This window comes from Harpia harpyja, chromosome 11 (genome assembly GCF_026419915.1).
Source record: "Harpia harpyja isolate bHarHar1 chromosome 11, bHarHar1 primary haplotype, whole genome shotgun sequence".
NCBI classification, from domain to species: Eukaryota; Metazoa; Chordata; class Aves; order Accipitriformes; family Accipitridae; genus Harpia; species Harpia harpyja.
Window position 1 is genome coordinate 12,919,273 of NC_068950.1, and position 25,056 is coordinate 12,944,328.

The 25,056-nt window shown below is 38.3% G+C and overlaps 1 protein-coding gene across 1 annotated transcript in view; it reads left to right on the forward strand.

Moving 5' to 3' along the window:
• Positions 1 to 25,056, forward strand: part of HMCN1 (hemicentin 1) — a 211,653-nt gene that overhangs the window by 43,191 nt on the left and 143,406 nt on the right. The window contains exons 5-10 of the mRNA XM_052801508.1: positions 9,437 to 9,608; positions 11,349 to 11,455; positions 17,845 to 17,965; positions 18,527 to 18,790; positions 19,058 to 19,202; positions 23,262 to 23,383. Coding sequence (XP_052657468.1) covers positions 9,437 to 9,608; positions 11,349 to 11,455; positions 17,845 to 17,965; positions 18,527 to 18,790; positions 19,058 to 19,202; positions 23,262 to 23,383 — 931 coding nt within the window. The remainder of the gene's footprint in view (positions 1 to 9,436; positions 9,609 to 11,348; positions 11,456 to 17,844; positions 17,966 to 18,526; positions 18,791 to 19,057; positions 19,203 to 23,261; positions 23,384 to 25,056) is intronic.

The window sequence follows — 25,056 nt, forward strand, 5'->3', positions numbered from 1 at the left end:
GCTGCTCACTCACTCCTCCCCTGGCCCCGGTGGGATGAGGAAGAGAAAATATAAATAAAAGCTCATGGGTTGAGACAATGACAGGGAGGGATGACTCACCAATTATGGTAACAGGCAAAAACCGGATTCAACTTGGGGAAAAAACAAAACCAATTTAATTTACTACCAATAAAATCAAAACAAGGATAATGAGAAGTAAAACCAAATCTTAAAACACCTGCTCCCCACCCCTACCTCCTTCCTGGCTCAACTCCACTCCTGAATTCTCTGCCTTCTCCCCCCAGCAGCACAGGGGGACAGGGGATGGGGGTTGGGGTCAGCTTGCCACACCTTTTCTCTGCTGCTCCTTCCTCCTCAGGGGGAGGACTCCTCACTCTTCCCCTGCTCCACCGTGGGGTCCCTCCCATGGCAGACAGTCCTTCACGAACTTCTCCAATGTGAGTCCTTTCCATGGGCTGCAGTTCTTCATGAACTGCTCCAGCATGGGTCCTTCCCACGGGCTGCAGTCCTTTAGGCACAGACTGCTCCAGTGTGGTCTTTCCCATGCAGTCACGGCCATCTTTGGGGGCATCCCCCTGCTCTGGCGTGGGCTCCTCCCCGGGCTGCAGGTGGGCATCTGCTCCACAGCTTGCCTCCATGGGCTGCAAGGTGACAGCCTGCTGTCTCACCACAGGCTGCAGGGGCATCAACCTCCTCCGGTGCACCTCCTTCCCCTCCTTCCTCACTGACCTTGCTGTCTGTGTAGGGCTTTCTCTCACATTCCACTCTCCTTCCCCGCTGCAGGTTTCCCCTCTTAAATCTGTTCTCCCAGAGGCAAGATTGATGGGCTCAGCCTTGGCCAGAGGCAGGTCCGACTTGGAGCCAGGGAAGCTTCTAGCAGCTTCTCACAGGAGCCACCCCTGTAGCTCCTTCCCACTACCAAAACCCCACCACAGAAACTCAAACCATGTCCCAGACAGTCATTATCCATTTTCATAGAAAAAGAAGGAATGGTTTCATGGGAGAGGCAGCTGAATGCTGCCTTGGAGAGTATGCTTCTACTCTGAAGATATGTATTGTACAGTGAATGCCAAACAAGGAAGGAAAGAAAAATAGTTACAGCTGTCTTTACTTTATATGGAACTTGGATTCTCTGGAATAAATAGACCGTGATTGTGTACATAAGCACTATCATAAAGCAACTGCAAAAGGATGTTTTAAACACAGTTGAAAGCAGTCAGGCTTAATTCTTGTTTCCTAACTTTGAAGAGCTTGAGATTCAACACTAATAAACTTTTCAGTTGTGTGTTTTTTATACATGTAATTATATATATAATTTATGATTTATTTTCGTAGCATAATTTTCACATGCACTGTCTCAGTCATATTTTTAGATGTGCATTTAAAAGCATTCTTAGAATATTTTTCTTTTTGGGTGGAAGTATGAACCCATATATACTTAAGCAATGAAACAGTTAACTTCAAATCCTGTTGGTTTGACTGAGAAATATTCTTGAGACCCAGAGTAAACAAATGGGAATAGAGACCATGCTCCATAGATTTTCCAGGTTTCAATATGCATTCCAAGAAATGACCTGACAGCAGGGCAGGTTGCAAGAGCAAATTCTCTGGTGAAGTGTTATAAATTATTTCTGTATTTGCCCTTCCCCTTCTAATAATATTCATCAAGTCACATTTTGGCAGAACAACAAAAGCTGCTGTTGTTTTGTGGACTTTCTGTAAGGGTCCCAAAGGAGGGGGAAAAAAAAAAAAAAAATCTACTTCCAAACCAGTGTTACAGCAGTATTGCAAACCTCTTTGGAATGACAGGGTTGGGAAATGGATCTCCCAGAATTGCTTATTGAACTTTGGGGAAAATATTAGCTATACAAGCAAGTTACTGCCGGACTTAAGACAGCTGGGTCATTCTGTTGCCTTCCATTTTCATTTTTTGAACATGAAAAACTCTCAAAACCTGAAGTCAGGTTCTACTCTGAATTCAAGATTCTTACTTGCTCTCAGTAGCTTCTACTTCTGGTATATATTTGGGTTAAAAACAAAGGTGTTCTTGCTTTCTTTTTTCTGAAATGGCAGTTGCACAACATAATTCTTCCCTGGGATGATGCGTTTTATTTTAAGGGCAATTTCTGCTATAAGAGAACTCCTAAGTAGCTGCAGGGTCATCAGCCAGCCTGCATACAATTAATAAACTGGAATTTTAGCTAAGGTTTACAGCAGTTGCTGTAGAATCTAAGTACTTCATTGCTGTATTGGTTCGTGTAACACTCCTGTGAGATGGAAATGTGTTGTTGTGCCCTTTTTGGTTAAGGACCATAAAGAGATTAAGGTGGTGTGGCTAATGTAACAACTTGGCAGTTATGCAAAGTAATTGCACAAACTAACAATACAAGAATGAGGACATAACCCTTGTCAGCTTAGGCAATGTATAATTATAGGAACTGGAGGCTCTAAAGATCATACTCTATATAACTAGATCAGTATGTGTTTATATAAGGAAATACATTCCCATATGCCTAAGGTCAGGCATAGTTGGCATAACGTGTGCTTAAGAGCCCGTGCCTACTGTTTGGTGTTGGTTGGACTTCCGTGAAGATCTTGAGCCAGGCCCACTTTTCTTTACTTTGTATTCACAGTGGGTCAAAATATAAGATGTGTATGCTAGCTCTTCAGAAATATGACACACTTTTGTAGCTCTACTCTTGCTTCATAGATTTCAAAAGTGGAAGGAGATGCAAACTCTTCTTAAGTTTGGTGGGGTTTTTTTTGTTTTTCAGTGTAACAAATGGTAGGAGCTACAGAAGTAGGAGGTACTTTTAGAATCCTGGCAGTGATTTGTATTCATGTCCTCATCTGACTACCTAGCTGTTGGAATGAAAGAAGACAGACCAAACTCCCATTAAAGGTATAGTGGGTGCAACAGTTCAATGCAGTAACCACTGCCCCCTTTGGAAAAACCCGTGCTGACTGATCCCTGTCACCTTCCACTTCATGTGCCCAGAAAGATAAGGAAAGATAACAGAATTGTGTGTCATTAATATTAAAAGATAATCAGAACCAGAAAAACCTCATGATGTGCTTCAGGAGCAGTTAAATCTCATTCTGTCAGACATACAGATGGAAACCTAGTATCCTTGAAATTCATGTTATACATCTGAGATGAAACTATGGCAATACTTGTCTTTTCATTTTACATCTATTGCACTAGCTAAATTATCAAACTATAGCAGATGAGTAAAGGTGTTTAGAAAGCTCTTGCATGGTGGAAGACTGTTTTCATTAAGAAAAGAAAACCAACCTGGGTAAAGATTTAAAAAAGAAAAGTTTGAGCTCAATCTCTGTTCTGGACTCAGATTGGGTCTTGGTAAATGTTCAAATATTTTTACATCTTCAGAATTCGTTTTCATTGCCTGCAAATTATCTAGTTCCAGCAGGGACCACAAAACTTATTGTGCACTCATCCATCCAGCTGAAAATTCCCTTACTTTAAACTCAGCTGGTTTAAATTGATCTAAAAATCTAAGGCTGAGGGTTTTTTTTTTTTTTTCTTTGAAGCTGACATTTTGAAGCCTTCTGAAAGCAAAGGAATGTTAAAATAGGTTGGGGTATTGTGTTTTGGTTTTGTGTTTTTTTTTTTTTTTTTTTCTTACAGTGTGTGTTATTGCTTTAAACAAATGAGATTAACTGTGTTAAATTCATGTTTATATGCTAACTCAAACCCTAAATTAGTCTAGTGGATTTGGATAGTTTTTGAATGAATGTTCTTATTTGTAAAATGAGAGTCAAAGATGGGAGCAGAGGGAGGAGGAGGGAGATGGAGGAAAATGTTACCTTTGCTTCTCTTGGAAAGAGAACATAGCCAATTTTCTATGTTGAAATTTCTTAAGGAATCTAGTGATATCAATTTTGGTGGTCTTGAGTTATGTCAATACTATTTTTTTGTCGTGCACTGGTAGCTGTATGTTCAGAGTTCTGTCTCAGACATGTGATCTCTCTTTGACTTTGTTAAAAAGTAGTTTTATTGACAGACTTTCCCAGCTGCACTGGGAAATGCCATAAGGAATCACATTCAGTATACAACTCTGGAAATCAATCAAATCATGGTTATTTACAACTTCTAATGTGTCATTTTGTGAATGCATAAAAAATTATTTCTGTTTTTATGCAGACATCTGAATCATGTAGTGGTAGCTCAGTTGCACTTTAACTTCGGCAAAGCAGTGTGGAAGCTAACCCCTTGGACCCGTGTTTTCCATTATTAACTGACTCAGTGAGACAGCTAAATATGTGCCCTTCAGGTTAGATTTTTGACCTGATTTGATTTTGTACCAATAAATTATTTACTGGATTTTATCAGGGAGGCTTAGTTCCCATTTCTGGTAAGATGTATCCTCACCTTGACAAAAACCAGCCTGGTCACATGCAGTGAACCCTATGCTGGATTGTCTCAACAAAGAAACCAAAACCTAAAGAGTTGGTTCCCTTCCACACCCAAAAATACTTGATGCATGGTCTCTGCAGAACATGCCCAAGAGGTGCTGACAGTCTGTCATTTGAAGAAAAGTGGTCCAGTGGAAGTTGAAGCCAGTCTTTTTATGCCAGATGTGTTTCTTCTGTCCAAAGACCAGCAACTTACCTTAAAAGAATCAGAGTAGCATCACAGTTGCAAGTATATTGGTTGGTTCAGGAGCAGACTGTGAGGAGTTGGGGTACAAGACAGGCTCTTCTTTTCCCAATGCTATTTGAATTGGTGTTGGTATTTTTGTGGCAGTGTTGTCTGACTTTATGGTTAACTGAAATTACTTTTTTGTCATTGATGGGGGAAAGGAGTAGAAGAAGACTGGATTTATTTCACTTTATATACTGAAAATTCCTTTTCCAATTTGAAAGTGTTCTTTATTCTCTTAAAGTACGCTAGACTGCTGTGCATCATTAAATAACTGTTGCTTGTGTTTCCAGTGATAAGATACAAGGCCTCATATAATTTACCTTTGAAAGAAAGTGAGCTTTTGGAACAATCTCCATGTCTCAGCTCTCCTGTCTGCCAAAAAAAGTCTGTCTGGGGCTCATAAAAGTATTGTTTTGATTAGACTTTTGCTTTGAAATAAATGGTTGCATGCTGATAAACTTCCCAGTGGAGAGCCTTCCCACTTGTCTCCCAAGTTTGTAGAAGTAACATGATCCTGCAGTGACTTGAAGTGAACTATACTGTGTGAAAGCCAGACTTGTAAAGGAAATTACTATGATGTAGTAGACTGAGATGTAATTAGGAAAAAACCCACAACAAACACAAAAAAATTTTTAAAGGTGGAAGAACCTGTCTTAAATTCTTTTGCTGAAGTTGTGTGCTATGGAGTTTTGGTGACTGTGGTTGAGGACATTTTCTCCCTCTTTGGGTTGTTTTCAATCCAGATCCTTTTAATGATTCTATGATTCTAATGGTCTGGCTTGCAGCATGACCCCAGAAACAGACAAGCAGGGGCAGTGAACTTTAGGAAGGAGAACGAGCAGCAGCAAGGAGGGAAGAGAGGAATTCTTTGTTGGTTTCACTTTTGAAACAATTCCTTCATGTCCCTGTACTTATGAACTACGACATACGAAAAACAACATATAAAACCTGAGCACCCCAAGGAAGTAACCAATGGCAAGATTATAATTTGGCTCCAGGTGCATTTTATAATCACTGTGACTGCTGTTAGGCATTGTTTTATATCTTTTGGTAAGAGCTGCTGGAATAGTGTCATTGCCAGTACTCTGATTTTAAGATGCGTTTTTCGTGTTGCAGTTGCTGTCAAATGTCAACAAAGTGCTTTGGGATCACTGAGATCATGTATGCTTTCAATTAGTAATTTTAGGATTTAAGTTTGTTATAGTTATTTCTCCTTCAATGCAGGAATGGCTTAGAGCAATCATGAACCACTATCTTGTGTTGGTTTATAATGTGGAGAGATGGTTTGTAAGCTTTAGTAGTGCTTGCAGATTGACCTCGATAGAATTGTGTGTTCTTTCCATCTGTGTTTTCTATTCTAGCTTGTTATCACTGTGAAATAATGGTTTCAATAGAAAACTGAACTAATTATAGAGAATCTTTTCTCATGAGGCTAGAGTATGAGGGTGAGCTAAGCCACTGAAGGCTTGGATCTTCTAACTCTTTCCAGCCATGAGTAGTAAACACAGAACTGGTCCAGGAGTGCTGGATGGGTGGGTTGCCATCTCCACCCTGCCGGCTGCTGTGCTTGCTGCTCAGGAAGAGGCATGTCAGGTTGATGGTCATGAGTTGGGCATGAGGTAGTGATGACTAGAAGACCCCCAAAATGTGTCATGGGAGCTAAAACTGTTACCTAATTTTGTCGTTTTAAAAAAAAAAAAAAGTAATTTGGGAATAACAATTTTTTCCCTATTTGTATCCATGTTAAAATGTCATTTTACCAAATTTTCAGGTATGTATTATTAACCCTTCTGAGCTTAAGAATGAATTTTGTGTATCAATACCAATGTGATTCCAATTCTTATATATATTGGCAAAGCTCCTGCAACGATGCTTTACCTTGTGACTTGATTTATTTTGCTTAAGTCTTTTGAAATGGGTTTAAGCTAGACTGGAAAATTCCTTTCCTCTGAAAATTTACACAGGTTCATTAAATTTTACAATTCATTTAAAAACTTACCTGTGGTCTTTAAGATCCTGGAATTAAATGGAAACTTTTCCATATACCTAGTACAAAAAAGCGTCGTACTCTTCTCAATATAGGTTAGTAGAATAGATTGACATTTCTTTTGGAAGCATTTTTGGACTCAAATGTATAATTTCTAAAGGTAAAACTTAAAATTAGCTGGATCTTTTTGAAGCCTTGTGATTCCTGTTCCAGGCTTGTCTAAAGTAAACAGAGTTGCTGAATAGCTGGTGTCACTAGCTGTTGCAGAAACAGTATTTCTCTCTTGGGTCACATTACTTCAGGGGTTTTGAGTAGCATAGTTAATTTTACTGTGATTTTAGTATGTTCTTTTGAAAGTATGCCTAAGTACCTTGCTTATGCAGACCTGTGTGGAGAGGGCACATGGCACCGTTGTTACACGGTCAATGCTGTTTAACTTCACATTGCGTTGAAAGCGTTCAACATGTCTCAGGTGAGGCATTACTAGTAGTGGAGGGATAATAATTTTTGAAATCATGCCCCCACCATTTCAGATGCATTTTGAATGATGCCCTTCATTTATTTAAACTTTTCACTTTTGCACAAAGGTTGCTGGGCATTCATAGTATTAACATAAAAGAACAAGTAACTTTTATTTAAAACAGGCTGGTATTTAGTTTCTATCACAAAGTTATCTCGCACAGAAACCTATGGTATAACCCATTTTTTTAATGGAAAAAGTAGGCAAGTTATGCCCAACAAACCAAGGAAATGAGGCTCTTTGGGGCTAGTGTGTTGAATTGGGTCCTAGAGCTAAGGACTTACTCAAGCCCTCCATTGCAGACGGATGACATGTCCAGGTTAGTTTATTGTTGGTTTCCAAGTCTTGTGCACTGACCAGTTGAACTGGCATAATCAAAAGCTCCTTTGAAAGATGTTTCTGATTGCAGCCATGGTTAACTGTAATCTAAAATCATGGTTCAATATTACTGTGAATCATACTTACAGTGTTACACGAAACCAGTATTGCTTCAGTGGGGTTAAAAAAAACATGCTGCAGCTCTGTGACATACAGAGCTGATGTAGTGTAATTTATTTTGACAGGGCAGGTGTGTTTTTTGGGGGGATGTTGGGTTTTTGGTTGTGGTAGGTTAGCCTTGGCTAACAGTTGAGCTCCCACTCAGCTGCTCGTTTGCTCCCTGCAGCCAGGCAGGGGGGAGAAAACAGAAGGAATGGAGTGAGAAAGCTTCTGGGTCGAGATAAAGACAGGGAAATCACTTACCAATCGCTGTTGAGGGCAAAACAAACTCAACTTAAGGAAAATTAATTTGTTGCCATTAAAATAGATATTTAATTACTCATTCAGGTAGTGGGAAACAAAGACAAGTATGAACACCTTTCCCCCAACTTTCCCAAGCTCAACTTCGCTCCTGACTCCTCCTCCCTCCCCACAGTGCCACAGGGGGATATGGAGGTTGTGGTCAGTATGTAGGGGTTTCTCTCTGCTGCTCCTTCCTCCACACACTCTTCCTCTCCTTCAGTGTGGTCTCTCCCATGGGCTGTGGTCCTGTCAGGAAAAATCCACTCTGGTGTGGGGAGGTTTCACATGCTGCAGGGAAATACCTGCTTCGCCTGGTGTCCCCTCAGGCTGCAGGGAGATCTCTGCTCTGGCACCTGCAGCGCTGCCTCCCTTCCTTCTCTCACCTGGCTACTGCAGGGCTGTTTCTCACACGTTTTTTTTCCTCACCCCTCACTGCCTAGGCAGCATTTTGCCCTTTTTTAAATACATTTACAGAGTGGTGCCACCAGCGTGGCTGAGGGGCTCAGCTGTGGCTGTGGTGGGGCTGCTGCAGAACTGACTGGGACTGGCTATGTCCAGCACAGGGCAGGCCCTGGTTTGGTTTCGGTCACAAGAATTTCTCTTCTAAAGCATTGTTCCCCTCTATTCTGACCTGTATGCTCTGCCTAGTAGTAATTTGTATTAGGTGTTTTAGGGGGAAAAAAAAAAAGAAAAAGTCCATAGATGGCAATTACTCAGTATATCTGGATGAGGGAGTTTTCCTTCTTGCTTCAGGCGATTAATAGTTAGTTGATGACCAGAAATATGCATAGATTTGTATCCTTAATTCCTTTTTAAAAGTGTATGTGTGGATGTTGTGTAGACATGTATCCAGGTCTGTTTCTGTACTGCTTTAAACATGATGCCGATCATGGCTTCAGTAGTATCTTCTATTAAAATTGCATGTCTTCAAAGTGTTAATATTTTTTCAAATATATTTGCCCTAATGTGGCAAATAAGCCTATTCACTTCAGAACTGGTAACTGCACTGGTAAGACAACATAGTTTTGGTCCTTGTTTTTCCAGGCTGTCTGTTTTGTCATATCATATGTATTGATTATTACATTGAACGGTAGAAGTTGAAGCTTACCTTTGCTTTGATGTTGCTGCTTTGTTTCCTGTATATTCCTGGCATGCTTTCTTCTTTTCTTTCTGTATTCCTGTGCTCTAGTGTGTTCCTGATACAAGTTGAAAACCTGTTTGTGCTGTCCCCAGAATGTCTTTGTTGAAATGGATGCATTAGGTGATTGTATTAGGAAAGTCCTTTACCACTGTGTTTGCTCAGGGTGATGCACTAGCTGCATGTCATCAGACAATAGGATCATAGGTGAAAGTAGTGATCTTCTATTATAATAGAAGTTAACATGGAATCTCTACAAGACAGTAGAGACAGTATTTCAGCAGAAAACATTTCAACAGCAAATACAGTTGACAGTATAATAACAACTGTTATTTTCTCTTCTAGGTGTTAAAATGGGTTGAAGAAGCAGTTCAAGCCTCCAAAGTGCATCTCTTGTCCACAGACCATTTGACCATGGCTGTAAATACTTGGCAGATCCCTTTTGATCCAAGTCTGAAAGAGGTTACAGTGTCCTTGAGTGGTCCTTCACCAGCAATTGAAATTCGTGATCCATTAGGTGAAGTAGTTTATACCTTCTTTTGTGATAGCGAAAAAAAGTGAATGAAAAAGACAAATCATCTCCCACTGTCTCCAGTAAGGAAGGCCATATTTGTGATTCGTAAATGTCTTTCACATTTTGAAAACCAGTGTCAGGATTTCAGGATATTTTTTAATGTTATTTTACTTTTAAAATACAGGATCTTTGGATATCTGCACTTCTGATATTTAAATTGTTCCTGATGTTCCATTTCTTTGGCTCAGAAGAAACTGGATGTCTCCCCTATTCTGACCACTTCATCTCACCTCCATCTACTTTCTTATTGTTGGTCCTTGCATTTCAAATTTCTGGACGCTGTTGTTTTTCATGTATTTATGTAGTCACTGAACCATCATTTAGGGGTTATACATGACAGTTGTTTTTTATGTGGTAGAAAGTAAACCAAGGTCTGGATTCTTTGAACTATGAAAAAATTCAGAATCAAACCCTGTCTCGTGCCCATCTCTAGCTGAACAGTGTGTGATGGGGAATGCAATGACAGATTTAGATGCTAATTTGTAATTGAAGATATTTTCAACAAATCTACTGTTCATTGTTATGTTGATGCCTTAAGATCCTGGAACAGCTCTCCAGAACCAAATTCTGATCATTCTTTGTATTCTCTGAATTACTTTTGGCTAAGGATATAGCTTAGGTTTTAGTATCTTGGAAATATTTTATGCACAGGATGGGTTCCATGCAATATAACTTGGTCTCTTCTCCACTGATGCATTCTCCTTTGTTTTCAGGAAAGAAATTTACTCAGAGTGTTTCTCTTCAAACCGTAACAACACACAGTCTTGGGTGCAACTGTCAGGCTTAGCTGAAGTTTCGACCTCATCTATATGTTTTCCTTTCTCATAGGTCAGCTCCATGCACCTAAATCCACACAGTTTCACTGAAGTTAGTTGAGGCAGGTCTAATAAGGTCTTAAAAAGTGACACTGGGACATCCTATTCTCAACTTCACCTTTCCCTTTCGTGCTCTGAAAGAGCCAGATGTGTTTTTAGTGCTGATGGTACTTTGTAGTCAGCTTTGAGCGAGCAAAATGCTTATATAGAGAACTAGTTCCTGCATACAACCATCCATATATTTGTATGCGTAGGTGTACATATAAAGTGTGGTATGGTGCAGTATGAAAACTTGCACTCTTTTATTGATGTCTGTGATGTCTAACGGTAAATTCTCTGTGAGGATCTCTACACATTCCCACCCTTATTCACATGCTAATGCCCCTCTGCCAGGAGAACCTGGCTTATCAGTACTTTTACTTGTGGAGTTTATCCTGCTTGAAATAGGTCTAGAGAATGGAAGAGTGAGTGGGCTGGCAGCTGGCAGGCAGGTTAGGGTAAGTCTGTTCTAAGATCTCCTTTGAGGGAGTTTGCTTCTGTGCTGCCTCCTTTCACTGAGAGCTGAGTATTTTCTGTGAACAAGATAACTTATTTTACTTACGCTTTCTGGGTTTCTCACAGCTCTGTATTGTTGCAGGATGTATTAAATTTCCCAAGTGAATAAAAAGAGTGAAAATAAATGAGCATTTTTAGTATTCTGGCAAAGAATTACAGGGAATTTTGACTGTTGTAAATGTCATTGACTGCTAAGTAGTAAGTCAAGTATTGTAAAATACATCAGTACAGAAGAACAATATTGTACTTACTCTCTGTTTTTTTAGGCAATATTGTATTTACTCAATACTGTATTTATTCCTTGGTTTTTTAGGCAAGCAGATCAGTAAAGGATCAGGACTGAATGAATTGCTAAATATCCACAACTCTGCAAAGGTAGTAAATGTCAAAGATCCAGAGCCTGGAACGTGGACAATTAAGGTAAAGTTATGGCAGAAATCACATATGACTTGTCCTATAGCTTATAAGGGGGTTGTATAATGATTTACTACGCTATTTATCATAGATACTCATAGATGAGTTTGTGTTTATAAATGTCCTTTCTGATCTATGTGTTGTGACATATTCTGAAGGCAGTAGTATAAAATTCTTATTGAGATGATAACAAATTAAATGTTACTGTCTTAAGTCAAATCCTTAGGTCGTCCTTTTCCTTTGGATGGAAAAAGTATGAAGTGAGCACCGAATTTTTGGAGTCTAGTGAGCAGACACTCTCTGTAGAAAGTGTGGGCACAGAGGGGCTTTGCTGTGTATAGCATGTTTGGAGGACTGGGAGAGAGAGATGATGTGCACTTTGCAGGCCAGATATTTCATTAGCAGGTTCACAAAGTCAGTAAACATACATTTAATTCAAACTCCTTATCAGTAAATTATTTAAATACTACAGTATGTAAATTTGTTCATGTGAGTGCTGTCCTAGCACATACAGTTACAGAATGTACCCTAAAGGATTTGGAAATGTTAAGTTAAGATCAACATGATTAGCAGTAATAACCAAACAAGAAAGGATCATTAAGACTCTGCTGAAATGGTCGTCTTGGAACTGACTGTAGCAACCTAATATGACCACTTGAGCAAGCTCCCTATGCCAAAGGTTGCTGCTACCACAAATGTCTGTAGGAAATTTCCCCTTTTGTCTGAAGGCTCCTTACACTAAGCACAATCAATATGCACTGAAATGGATGAAGAGCAATCATACCTGCTGGTTCTGAGAGTGGTAGCAAGCAACCAGCTCCTAGGTAATGATACATTAACATACTTGCTTCTGAAATGAAAGAACAAAATGTCTCAGCGATGAAAGGGCCACTTAGAACTATGGGTCTATGGGATTTTCTCTGGGTCACAGTGCTAGTTTAAATGTTTGCTGTTGGCCATGTGTTCCTGTGAGTGCCGTATCATGGTTTTAAGGCATGTGGTGAACAAGGTGTGTAAATGCTATAACCTCCAAGAGCACTTATGACCTGTTACTACACAAAGAACTGGGAGCTGTGAATTGAAGCCAGTGTAGCTGAAATCTTTATCGTTTATAGATCAATAAATGTATGTATAAAATAGATGTAAATCAGGAACAGAAAGGGGATTGCTTAGACTAGCCTAAACCCCTAATTTAGCAGAGATTCAAGTTAACAGAGTGTATCAGGCCAAAAATTGCTTACCTGCAACCATAATAGGGAAAAAGGATGAGCAAGAGCATGCTTACTATAATGTGGTAAACTGGAAGATGAAGCTTAGGGCTTGGCTAGACCTAGGGAAATGTATGTATTCATCATTTTGTTTTACGTGTTCATTATGTCATTTTAATCAACTGTTCAAAATGTAATTGCACCAAATGTAAACAGAATGTTAAAACTTTAAGGATTGTGCTATGGAAAAGGTAGTATTTAAACTTAAGAACTAGCCACAACGCTGTTTTTATAGCTAGATGCTGATGTTTCAAAACACTTGAAATGTGTTAGCTTAATGTGTTTATTAAATGACACCCCACTACCACACCTTAAAATCTGTGCAAGGCCTACCTGTTTATGTAGAAATCGCACTATTTAACTATGTTTTGGGGACAGATTGTCTTCAAACAAAGTCCATGTGTACCTTGAGCTGGTTTGTAGGGAGCAGCATGCGTTGACATACGTGCTTAGAGTGGGGTAGAGGAAGGGAGGTATAATGAACTGTAAGTTTTTACATCATCTTCTCAACTCTTTTGTGTAATTGTGGCCTAAACTGACTCGTGCTTTGTCTTATTGTTGTATACTTCTTTACATAGGTAAAGCAGCATGATCCCAGCTTTCCTAAATTGATGTGGAAACAATCATACTGGTATAGGTCCTTTCCAACTGAACTATACTATTCTAGAAGTGTAAATACTATATTGTCATTTTTGGAGGGGATGTCACCCATGTAACAGTCCTTTATAGCCAAGTTAACAATGAGGTGTGCTGAATGGATGCATGCTGTGTATTGTCTGTGCCATTTGTGCAGAGGTGGTTTGAAAAGGATTATTAATTCACATACAGAACTGTAGGAAACTATTGATACTGCTACAGAACTGGAACTAGAAAAGCAGGTTGAGCTCTGCAGCTCTATGGAGAATTGTTTGAACGTCTGTCTATGCTTCCAGGACCAGAAATGCTGAAAAACCTGGTGGTCTGTTTAAAAAACAAAACAAAATAAACCCCCAAACACCAAACATGTTTGGGTCCCACTGGACGTAGTAACATCAGACATTGGGTACTGAGAGAACTTTTCCTACAGTCAGTGCCTTAGTATTCAACTCTGTAGCTCGTTGGAGTCTTTTAGGTTAAGCCTGCAGTCTAGTAAACATTCAATGCCCTGCAACACAGAGGAACAGAGTACAGAAAAAGCAAAAGCCCTGTGTGATCTCTCCCTGGCCCTGTATAGCTGTTGCTAAGCTGAGGCCTTTTTGGATGTGAGCTGAGCCATGTGGAACCACTTGTGTATGCCTGCACTGTGTTGCCCAAATTTCTGGATTCCAGAAATTGCTGAGAGAGGAGCTTGCCACTCTTATAGGCTCAGTGTGTAACACCCTTCAGACGTAATAAGCTCTCCTAAAGCTGAGGCTGGCATTCAGCGCTGTGCGAACTGCCAAGTGGCTCAGCTGGAACCAGGCCAGCATGCTCAGCTAGATGCAAACCAGTCCCGGACAAAGCATCAGGCTGCTCCTGCAGTAAGGGTTTTTAAGGCTTTTGGTTTTTAAGCTCAGCATAATGCTGTCTCCAATTCTGTGGAGAATAAAACATTCAAATTTATGTATTTTGGGTAACAAAAAAAAAGTCTTGAATATAGTTGAAATATTTTAATTAGTTTTATGAGCAAACCAGGTCTTAATTAGGTTTGTGCAAACAGCTTATACAGGTACTTGTCACCTGGAAGTGCAAAAAGTTTTAATTTTAGTATGATAACAAATGATGGTGAGCTAAACACTATTAGCTGCTCTTAAATCAACTGCAGAATGATCAGTCAAAGAAGATCTCGCCTTAATCCACAAACAAGTGTTAGTGCGGTTTCAATGCTCAGTGAAGTCTTTAAACCAGAGGTTTGAGTAATATAAAACACACAGTATGCAATCCAGTAGCCTCCTGTGCTGCAGGAGGCCTCCAGCTGCCTTCAGGTACTTCAGTATGAGGACATCAAATCTATGCATGTATGTGTATTTGATAAATAAGTTTTCCTTCCAGGTCTGCTATAGTACTCCTGGTTTACAAGGTGACAGGAGTCTTTCCAAAGAGCGATAACATGAGATGAGCACGTGGCTCCTCCCTCCATAGTGTATCAGCGAAGGAAGCATGCTTCTTCAGAAGGATAGTCCTGCTGTTGCTTGTGTTTTCTGCACCTCAGAGCTAGCTGTGAGACTAAATATATCTGCTGGTCCTACTGCTGAGATACCTACCAAGAGATGGGCCTCAACAGGAACAGTCTGACTCTGTTTAATAGAAGAGGGAGCATCAGTTTGCTTTTGCTAAATCCCTCCCACAAAGACCTGCCCTGTGGACTCCTCTTAAAAGGTTTCTTTGGAGCAATTTGGGAGGCATCCAACATCTTGCAAGTAACAGTTACCTGCAAGCTCCAGGACAGCAGCATTAGAAGGCAGTTGTATCTAATTACACCTGAAAGGCCTTGCCTGCCTTGTGTTTTCAATTGAAAAGGCTAGTGAGTGATGGAGGTGAATCAGTGGGGGAGAGGCAGGGGTGAGAAGCCCTTAGCTGCTGTTTTGTTCTGTTCTTTCTTTGTTTTTGTTCTATTAATCAATAGCCCATAGCTTTTTCAGCTGAGCAATCCCACAAAAACTTCCCTACTGCATAGAGTTAAATGATCCTCTGTGTGGTTGAGAAAAGGGGAGGAAAAGCAATGAGAAATCAGCAGAAAAACTTGGCTGTTCTTGTGATCAAGACAGGTCTTTAATGACTGCTGTTGTTCTTACTCCCTTACACCCCTACAGCCAAATGCAGCTGGTTTGATGGAGTGTAATGACAAACCAGTCCAGAGTAATTTCCACTGAATGAGCACATTCCTTAAAGCCTTAATTCAGCTGCATAAATATAAATATATAAATATAACAGTGCAATAAAAATTTATTTAGCCATTTTAGCTTGGCTTTTCTGTTGTGAAAACTAAGAGTTTGTTTTACAAAACCCCATACATTTTTTCATATGTTTGTTTATAGATACCTGCATTTCGGGCAATTTTATTTTGTGTTTGTTTGCAAGACAGGAAAGCATTTTTTTCCTGACATCTGTGACAGATACATGTTTGCTCTTTTTATCATATTTGTCCAGTCTGGTAGGAAAAACACTAATGTACAATACCAGTGATCCATGTTAAACTACAAACAATGAAAAGAGACTTGACAGACACTAATTGGAAAGCAATCCTTTGGGATGAAGTTTATTCTTAGGTGTTTGTGTAAGACTGCCAGCTCCTAGGCACGACAGTGACAGATGCATTTATTGTTACTAGTAGATGGTAAAATTTCGTAAGGTTATTCTAGCCTTAAAAATTCACAAGTATCCAAAGGTCTGAATAATTCATAAAGAGAAATAATTTCCCAATGTATTTTTCTATGGATTGTTTACTTGGCTTTAGTCACTGGCTTGTTTTGTTTGCACTAAGATTTTAAGGCTGTGACTGAAGACTTAAAAAAAAAAACCCAAAAAAGAAAAGTTTATTCACACCATAAATTCCTTATACAGATGTATAAAGCTATTAAAAAGAAAATTTTGTCACTGAGTTTGTCTAATGAAATTTTAACTGCCAATTAACACTTGATAACATGAGTTGTTTGGCACACTTAAATATTTCTTCGTATTGTTAACAGCTGGTTTATATAAAAAAGGCTTTAGTAGTGATTTTTCTGAGGTGAAAGGCTAACCAAATAGAAGCAAATAGAGGTTGTTTTAATCAGATAGACATCAATTTGTCAGTCTAAATGGCTGTCCCTAGGCATTTAGTTGTAAGAAACAACTGTTTAATATTCACATGCAGCTGTATCAGAGGTGGTTACTAAACTGAAGGAATTATGTATTTGAGAGTGGATCAGATAATACTCTCTAGATAGATAAAGCTCAGTGGAATTATTTCGTTTTAATACTGATTTTTTTTCACATTGCAAGTCTTGTGTGCTGTATCGTCCCCGTGAACAAAAACTTGGAGTAGATTCTACTAACTGCAGATTTGATCTTGGCTTAATATAGCTTAGATATCACTCTTCACAGCCTTTTGAACTTTATTTTTTCCTGCTGTTCTGGTTGAAATTGTCTATGGGTATGTCATTCTTAAGTCTGTAAAAATCTAACTCCTGGCTTAGTGCAGTGCAGCAGTGTTTTGTTTGTTGGGTTTGTTTTTTTGCTTTTTTGTTTGGTTGTTTTTTTTCTAACATCTGAAGGGTGTGGAAGTAGGTGAGGACAAAAAGCCTTGGGTTCCTGTGCACTCTTGGCCAGCAGCAGTTGTCCTTTTCTTTCTCAGCATAGAATGATAGAAAGTAACTCAAGATAAAACAAAGTAATTCTAAGATTGAGGACTTGCATAAAAGCTACTGTACTCTCAAACAACATAAAGCTAAGGCTTTTCAAGAGTGGGTGGATGGGTGGGGGTGTGATTTGTTTTTTGCTGATTCAGCCAGAATGACAAGGTGGGTGGGGGTGGGGATGGAGGAAAGGGGCGAGAGGTACTTCTGCATCCTCTGCTTTCTCATTGAGACCTTGACTGGGAAAGAGAAGAATCTTTAATATACGGTGTTCGTTGAGGTTGCCACTTGTTTCCTGATATACAGTGCCGTTGATGTTTGCATATGCCTCATGGGTAAAATTAGTTTTGTGTATATTTAAAAGGGAGCTTACTAATAAATAGAAAGGTAAGATAAATTATTGTAGCACTGGAAGTAAGTTGTTCATATATATATTATCAGCAAAAATTTTACACTGATTTTTCTGTTGACTTGTGTTTCATTTACTATTTTGTAGTATACTTTAGAATGGTCAAAATCCTAACTTCCAGACAGTCTCCTGTTACAGTCACTGGCATGTGACAAGTAGTTGTTGATCTTTAGTGTTTGTGTTGTGATTTACCTCCAAGACAAATTGGCTCTTTTTGCAATGCTACAATTGCAGGGTCCAGTATCTAAATCTAAAGCTTTATTAACGGCATTTTTACTTAAAACTTTTGACATAAGCCTCCTTTCTGTCTTGTTTTTAATGAAGACTGAAGTCTGTCTACTGAACTCGGTGGATGGATCAGAAACTTCGCAATTCCTGAAATGCTAATTATGCACATGATCTTTCACTCTGTTGCTTTTTCAGACCTCGAGCGGTGGAAGGCACTCTGTTCGGATCACAGGTCTCAGCACTATTGACTTTCGAGCTGGGTTTTCTAGGAAGCCAACATTAGACTTTAAAAAAACATCCAGCAGACCAGTGCAAGGTTCGTTTCCATTTTAGTCCATGTTAAACAATAACCATTTTTTAGGCCCCCAAAATCAAGTAGAACTCTGTGATGATCTCTCTGGTAAATTTTGTGATAAATCTGGGGCTGCTGTTCTTGGGCCTTGAATGTGTGAGAGCAGCCAAGGTTCCTGTTTTATCATACTACAGTATTTTTTCATATTAGCTTAGGGGTTTTTTTTATGTCATGTAAATCCAGATGTTTTATGAAATGCCTCAAAATTGCAACACTGTTTCTGTTACTTTTGGAGCTTCAGAAAAAGCCTCTGGCTCTGGGGCATGGTGAGGAGTTGATAAAGAGGATGCTGTTTCAGAAACACCTGTTGGAAATCAGTAATTTAAACCCTGATAATGAGTGCTGTGTCTCCTGACAGCTAATAAACAGAGCTCAGCTTAGCATAACTTAGTTTTTTGCTACTTAGTAAGGGTTGAAACTGAATGGTGCATTCATGGAGTAGTGAGCCATAAATACGAATTTAACCTTTCCTTTTTTATTTATTTATTTATTAGCACTTGAAATAGCGTGTTTCTGTTTTCCTAGGGATTCCTACCTTCGTGCTGCTAAATACCACGGGGATCTTTCTTCCAGCTAGAGTAGACCGACTGGAACTTCTGAGTATTACAGGGGAACTTCTTAAGACCTTGCCTGTGAAATACTATCCTGACAGAAAGCCCTATGGACTATGGAATATTTCTGACTTCATTGCACCAGATGAAGCTTTTTTTGTTAAAATAATGGGCTATGACAAGGATGATTATCTTTTTCAGAGAGTTTCAAGTGTTTCATTTTCTAGTATTACTCCTGGTAAGAGATTTTAACTTGAATTGAATGGATGTTTGTCATATCTGAATCAGTTAAAACTGATATCTAGTATCTTTTTCTAACCTATACAAGTACTTTCTGTGCTGTTTCCTTCCAATGTTCTATCTCTAGATCATGATCGATAGGTTAATGTTATTATCTACTAAGTATAACTTTATCAGAAATTGAATTTCCTTTTAATAAAAGGAAAAGATAGGATGTATGTTAGTAGCTGTTAATAATCTTTTGGGGAATATTTGCTTTCTTCAGCTTCTCCAAAAGTTACAATGCCCACCAAGACTCCAGGATATTATTTACAGCCAGGGTCTGTTCCTTGCCACGTAGAAAGTCTTATACCTTTTACTCAGCGTTTTACTAAAAATGGAGTAAAACTAGGAGTGGAACAGTTCTTCAAGTAAGTAGTGACCTTTTTTTCCAATACTGTTTTATTTCCTATTTATATCCTGTGATTTCTATTTATTATTTACTATTATATACTGCTTATGTCCTATTACTTCCATTCTGTTATTTTTGGTGATATTCGTTAGGGAGGCTGTATTCTATGGAGAGATTCATAAAATATATATATGCATGTTAGAGGAGGGTGTACACTCTGTACAGATGATGAAATTATATGTTTCTGGCCAAAATCCCCCTCAAATGTGTGTTCTTAAATTATGATAAACTGGGTCTAAAAGTCTAGAAGGCAAATGCTTTTAATTTATATTTTTAAAAGTTATGTAAAGTAGATTGGTAACTAGCTGCTTTTTCTGGACCACCACCACTTCCACCCCCATCCTCCTCCAATGATACATAGATGGTTCTGTAACATACATTAATGTGCTTTATTTTTAATGGCCTTTCATGGATGCCCTAGAAGTATATCATATGACCTACTCTAGAAAATTTTACTCTTCAGAAAATCTCTCAAAATAGGAAAACTTACACTGAATATACCAGAAGGCTCTTCAGATTTCTGTATAGAAAATTGATTGCATGCTCTTTCTCTGTAGAATGAGATAAGAATAAAAAAAAAAAAAAAAAAAGAAATAAAATACTCATAAAGTCCATCTCGTAATTCTGGTAGCTGAAAACAAAAGGGAAGTATGTATTAGAAAACAGTGTTGGTAGCCTCTTGCAAAGGTTTTCTTTTTGTGGGTTTTTTTTGGTTTTTTTTGTTTTTTTTATGAGGTGTCATTTACATTTAGTCAACCCCAGCACATACTTTAGCAGCTGTGTAATTTTTTCCATTCAAACCACACACTTCTTTCTACTCCTTGCTTTTCACGTATCCAGCACCTTTATGATTGGGCTGCATTTTTCATTTTTTGTATTACAGACCAGATGAATGAACAGATCATCCAAGTTAATTTAACAAAATATATCTCAAGCCAAATATTATTGATCACAGTTAAATAGGTTCTAATTCAGCTTGGCTTGTCTGCATTTTATTAGTAGTGAAGTTCCATACAGGATTTGTCCAGCTTACTAGTTTAATGCAGATATGAGCTGTATTATTGCTCTGCATTGAATGAGTTTGAGTTTTGTCTCGGTGACAAGATGTCATCTTTACTCAATTTTTTTTTTTTAATACTTATTTCAAAAAGTGGTTTATAGGTGGAATATTATAGTTCTATTATGACAGTTGTCTATGCAAAAATACCATTAGAATGAATATAGGTTTAGGGTTCTTGAAGTGAACATACTTTGAAAAATTTTTTTTCTACTGTGATTCCAGAGGTACTATCAGCTGTGATAATAATTTCTAATTTTAAATGAGTAACGTGTCGGAAAAAGAAATTTCTCTAAAATTGCAACAGCTTTGTTTTTCTAGATTTCTGCATCCTGTGGTGGGTGGTCTAGTAAGAAAATTTGGATTTTGATTAATATCCTAGTGCATTTCTGACAAGTCTGATTTAGGAGACCAAGAACAGTAGTTAAGTACCTCATGCCAGTGGGAAGTCAGTGGGCACTAAGCACTAATGTGTCTTTAAAATCCATTCTGTATTATAAATGGCAGATCCCACCAACCCTGCAAAGGTCAGAATTGGCAAAAATAATGCGTGAAATTCTCCAAGAAAGCCAATCAATTTAGTTAGTTAAAATACTAATTATAATAATAATAATACTTAAAAAAAATTTGCTCTGAATCAACTGATATTTGTGGTTGTTAGTCAAGTCTAGTATCTGATTTGCTAAACCATGCAGAATATATCCCTCCAAACTATGTGTTAGCTAGTGTGGTACAAGTGAATCTTAGGTTTTAGTTCATTCATGTGTGTCACAGCCTGCTGCTGGTAACTTCCCAGGTGAAAACGTGATAAGGAGCATGGTGGTTTGTGGTGACCAAGAGGTGAGGTTAGATACAACATGAATATCACTGTGCTCTCTGTCAGTGTTTCTACAGTAACTAATAACCAGGATGTAATTTGGTCTTCAGATTTTGCAGCTTGGCTACGGGAGCATGTTTGTATTTTCTAGACTGACTAGGTAAGCAGCTTGATCAGCAAATTGCATATATTGTATAATGATTTGGGTAAATAAATGACTTGACATTGAAAGGTTCTGTGTTATCCCAATAACACGTGTTGCAAAGAGTTGTGTGCAGTTACTGCTTTTTAGAGTCCATGCCAAAGTGTGCAGCATATGCCTTGAGGTGTGTATTATTCATTGCTGCCGTATTTAGTTATTTTTAATAGACCACCACAGGTCTCTGTTTGCCAAGCTTTTCCACTCTGGACACATTTTCTTTTGTGCTTCTGTTCTCAAGGCGTCCATGTTCAACATCTGGTGTATAGCAAAAGTCAGGAATGAAGAAGAGTAGGATTGCATAACTTCACTTTTAACATACTTTCCATGAAAGAGAGAAGTTTCTCACTTTTTACTTGAAAGACACACTACCTAATTCTTTAGTGTTGGCATTTACTGCCATGTCCATTTGCCAGCATTGCATTGTAAAATGTCATAGATTTGATATATGATATATTAGGTTATCTAGAGTAAGTATGAATTAAGAGAGAATAAGTAGGAAGCCATTTAAGGTCACTATATACTGTTTTCATTTGTGGTGTAGTTGGATTGTCTGTCTCATGGTGCTACAGCATTGAACTTTCACTCGTATTCCAAGTTTCTTTCTCTTGTTCTTTCGATGTTCTTTAAGCATTGATAAATCTATTCAGACAAACAAGAGGGAGACAAAGGGTTCACTAATTTAGTGTTTTCCCATAATGTGTCAATTACTTGCCAAAGCTATCACAGATACTTCAGTGCTCATCAGTTTTGTTTATATGCCATAGCAACAGGCCACAGGGAGTGCTGGGACACTGCAGAAGTAGCACTGTTTTGCTCATTAATGTCATCATCTGTGTGTCTGTTGCACCATTAGTTGTATAAAATGTGGTTTTTGAATCTTGAGAAGCTGTAGCTGTTTTTAAGCACATGTAACCACCAGTCAATGTAGTTACACCTTTATCCTCTTCTTGACTTTAACATTATATGTGATAGATACATGGTATTATTGCCTATCAGCTTTGTCCTTGTTGTGATTGATAGAAGAACTGCAAGTATTTCTCTGGATTCTGTTATATTATCTTGCTCATATCTCTTCTGTACCCCACCCTCCATTTTCAGTCTTGAATCTATCAATTCTGTCTTTATATGTGTTGTGCTGTTTATTTTCGTATGGCTAGGCAATCAATGTGCAGAATATTGGATTATCATAGTTATTGCTGGTCATAAGTTCAAAGGTGCAGCTGACAGAGCAGAATTCAGTCATCTTCATATCATCTTCACATTCTGCTGGATTGTAAATGTTTGGGATTGAGGTAGTCCCTGCAGTTTAAAAAGTACAAAGAGAGCTGCCTAGATGTAGTCATCTTGTGGTAGGGTAGATGCTGCTGTCTACACTATATGAACCTAATAGTGGATTTGCATATGGGGGGAGAAAGCAGACTATATCTGGTAAAGAATGGGGTCTCCTTTATGTATAGCCCCTATCTGTACCTGTGAGTTTGAGAAGCTCAGGCCGGGAGGATGAACCCTTGCTACCCTGCTAGTAAGAGGTTTGGTACCACATACTGGGTCTACATAGAAACTTGTCAGTATTAAGGAAAGTTGTCTTCTCAAGTAGTAAATATAACAATAGAATACGAGGAGCTGAGTGCTTGACTGCAAATACAGTGGGTTTAGTTACTGTGTGACAACTGTTGACATATATTAAAGGCATATTTGTAGATGTGCGAGTGAGACGTTCTGCAAAAACTTTACATTTCTTAATATTTATAAGAAGCCTGACAATGTATATGCAATTTCTTTAAATAAAATCCATAAAGCTAGATCTAATTTGATTCATCAGAGGGCCTGTTTTTCCTCTTAATTGTTGTGAAACTCTCCTATGTCTGTAGTCAGGAAACCAAGTTCTTGTACCTCTTGATTCCTTCAGGAATTTAGTGAGTATGCCCTTCTCTTCCTCCAGAGAATCATCTAGTATGAGTTGGGAAATTGCCAAGGTCTCCTTGTCTGATGAAGGCTTCTATGAATGTATGGCAACTAGCAGCGCAGGAACCGGACGTGCGCAGACATTTCTGGATGTATCAGGTGGGTAGTAGTCCATCCTTCTATGCTGAAGTGTGGTAATACGTTGTACTGGAACACTTAACAAAGAGCAATGGCACTTGGGGCCAATAAAATACATTTCCAGTTCTAAGTATATTTTTAATTAATGTGTTTTTTCTCACCCATGTACATAAGTGTGCTGATGTTTATTCAGCAAATCTGTTTTAAATATTAATGTTGGATTTGTTTTAATTAGTTCCCACCATGAGTTGGACTTGCAGAGTAGATATGGCCTGTACAAGCAGAAATTGAAATCTCAGATTTCAATTGTTAACTCGACTGTATGTAGTATTATCTGATAGATGAGGAATTACAAAAGTCACATTAAAAAGTTTTCTGTTTTTTTTTTTTAAACAAGATTCAGTAAATTGTTAGAAATCTCTTCTCATCTATTACCTTGAATTTTTTAGAAGTGAATAATTAGGATGAAGGAAATAAAATTAAATGAGAAATAACTTGGACTAATCACGAAGATAATTTTGAATAAACAGTAGTATTTAGTTGCTAGCCCCAAAATGGCTAGCAATCAGTATGTATCCAATAGATAATTTTAATCACTGTTTGTTTGGGTTTTTTAAATTTAATTTAAAATATTCCTAATTTCATAAAAATCTCAATTTAAAGGACAACTAGTTATAAATCTATCTGGTCATCCATTTAGTATGATTGGTGTGCCTTATGTGTTAAAGCCATTTCAAAGCTTAAAGCACTGATACTCCTCTTGCTGAGGGAGAGGGAGTTTTCCTTATGTAAGTTAATGACCTGTTCAGACTTGGGGCACTAAATGATTATGCCCCATTAATTATTACTGAAAGTTCATTGTGGTAAGAAAGAATCCTTCCTGAAAAGTGAATAGTATCATCCGGTTCAAGCTTTGGACTTAAAAATTTGGAGTGGGAGAAAGGGAGAGAGTAAAGTTGGTCTTCTGTGAAGACAAATGTAAAGCTATGCTGCTTGTGTCCTGTCAGTCTGACTGCTGGGACATGTGGACTTGGGTTATTGCCTGCAGATTATGATTTTGCAAGTTTCAATTGCAGATCAGCTAGAAAAGTTTCCCAAAGTAAAACAACAGGCTTTACTTCATAAGGTTAATCCTTTTACTCTGTCAGAGGAATTTAGTTTAAATAACTGTAAACCAAGATGCACCCAAACACAGATGGAGAAAACATAAACCCAGGCATGGTCTTGAACTGCTTCAGCAGACAGTAGAGGTCTTCTGCAGGAAGATGACCTGCAGGAAAAATTAAGAAGAAAAGCTTATTTATGCACATGGGTGGCTGGATGAAAACCATGTCCATAGTATAGCATATTTTGTCACTTAATTTTTCACAGTTGCAATGGAGTCTGAGGGAACGGGAAAAAGAATTTCTATTTTGAAACAAAAATCTATTCTATATAGTCTTCTGTTTGTGTTGATCAGACATTTGTCATGCAGCAGTGTAAGCAACTTACTCTTGACTAGGGAAAATACTGAAGCTGAGTCAGTCAATTTACAGAGGCAGTGAGGGTAGTAGAGCTCAGAACAGCAGTTTGAATTCAGCCTCAAGGTTTCATATAACTGCTTGAAATTTGAAGTTGTTTTGTCTTTTATCTCCTGTAGCAGCTAATTCAGGTTAGTTAACCTGGATTGTGAATCATAGAATCACAAAACAATT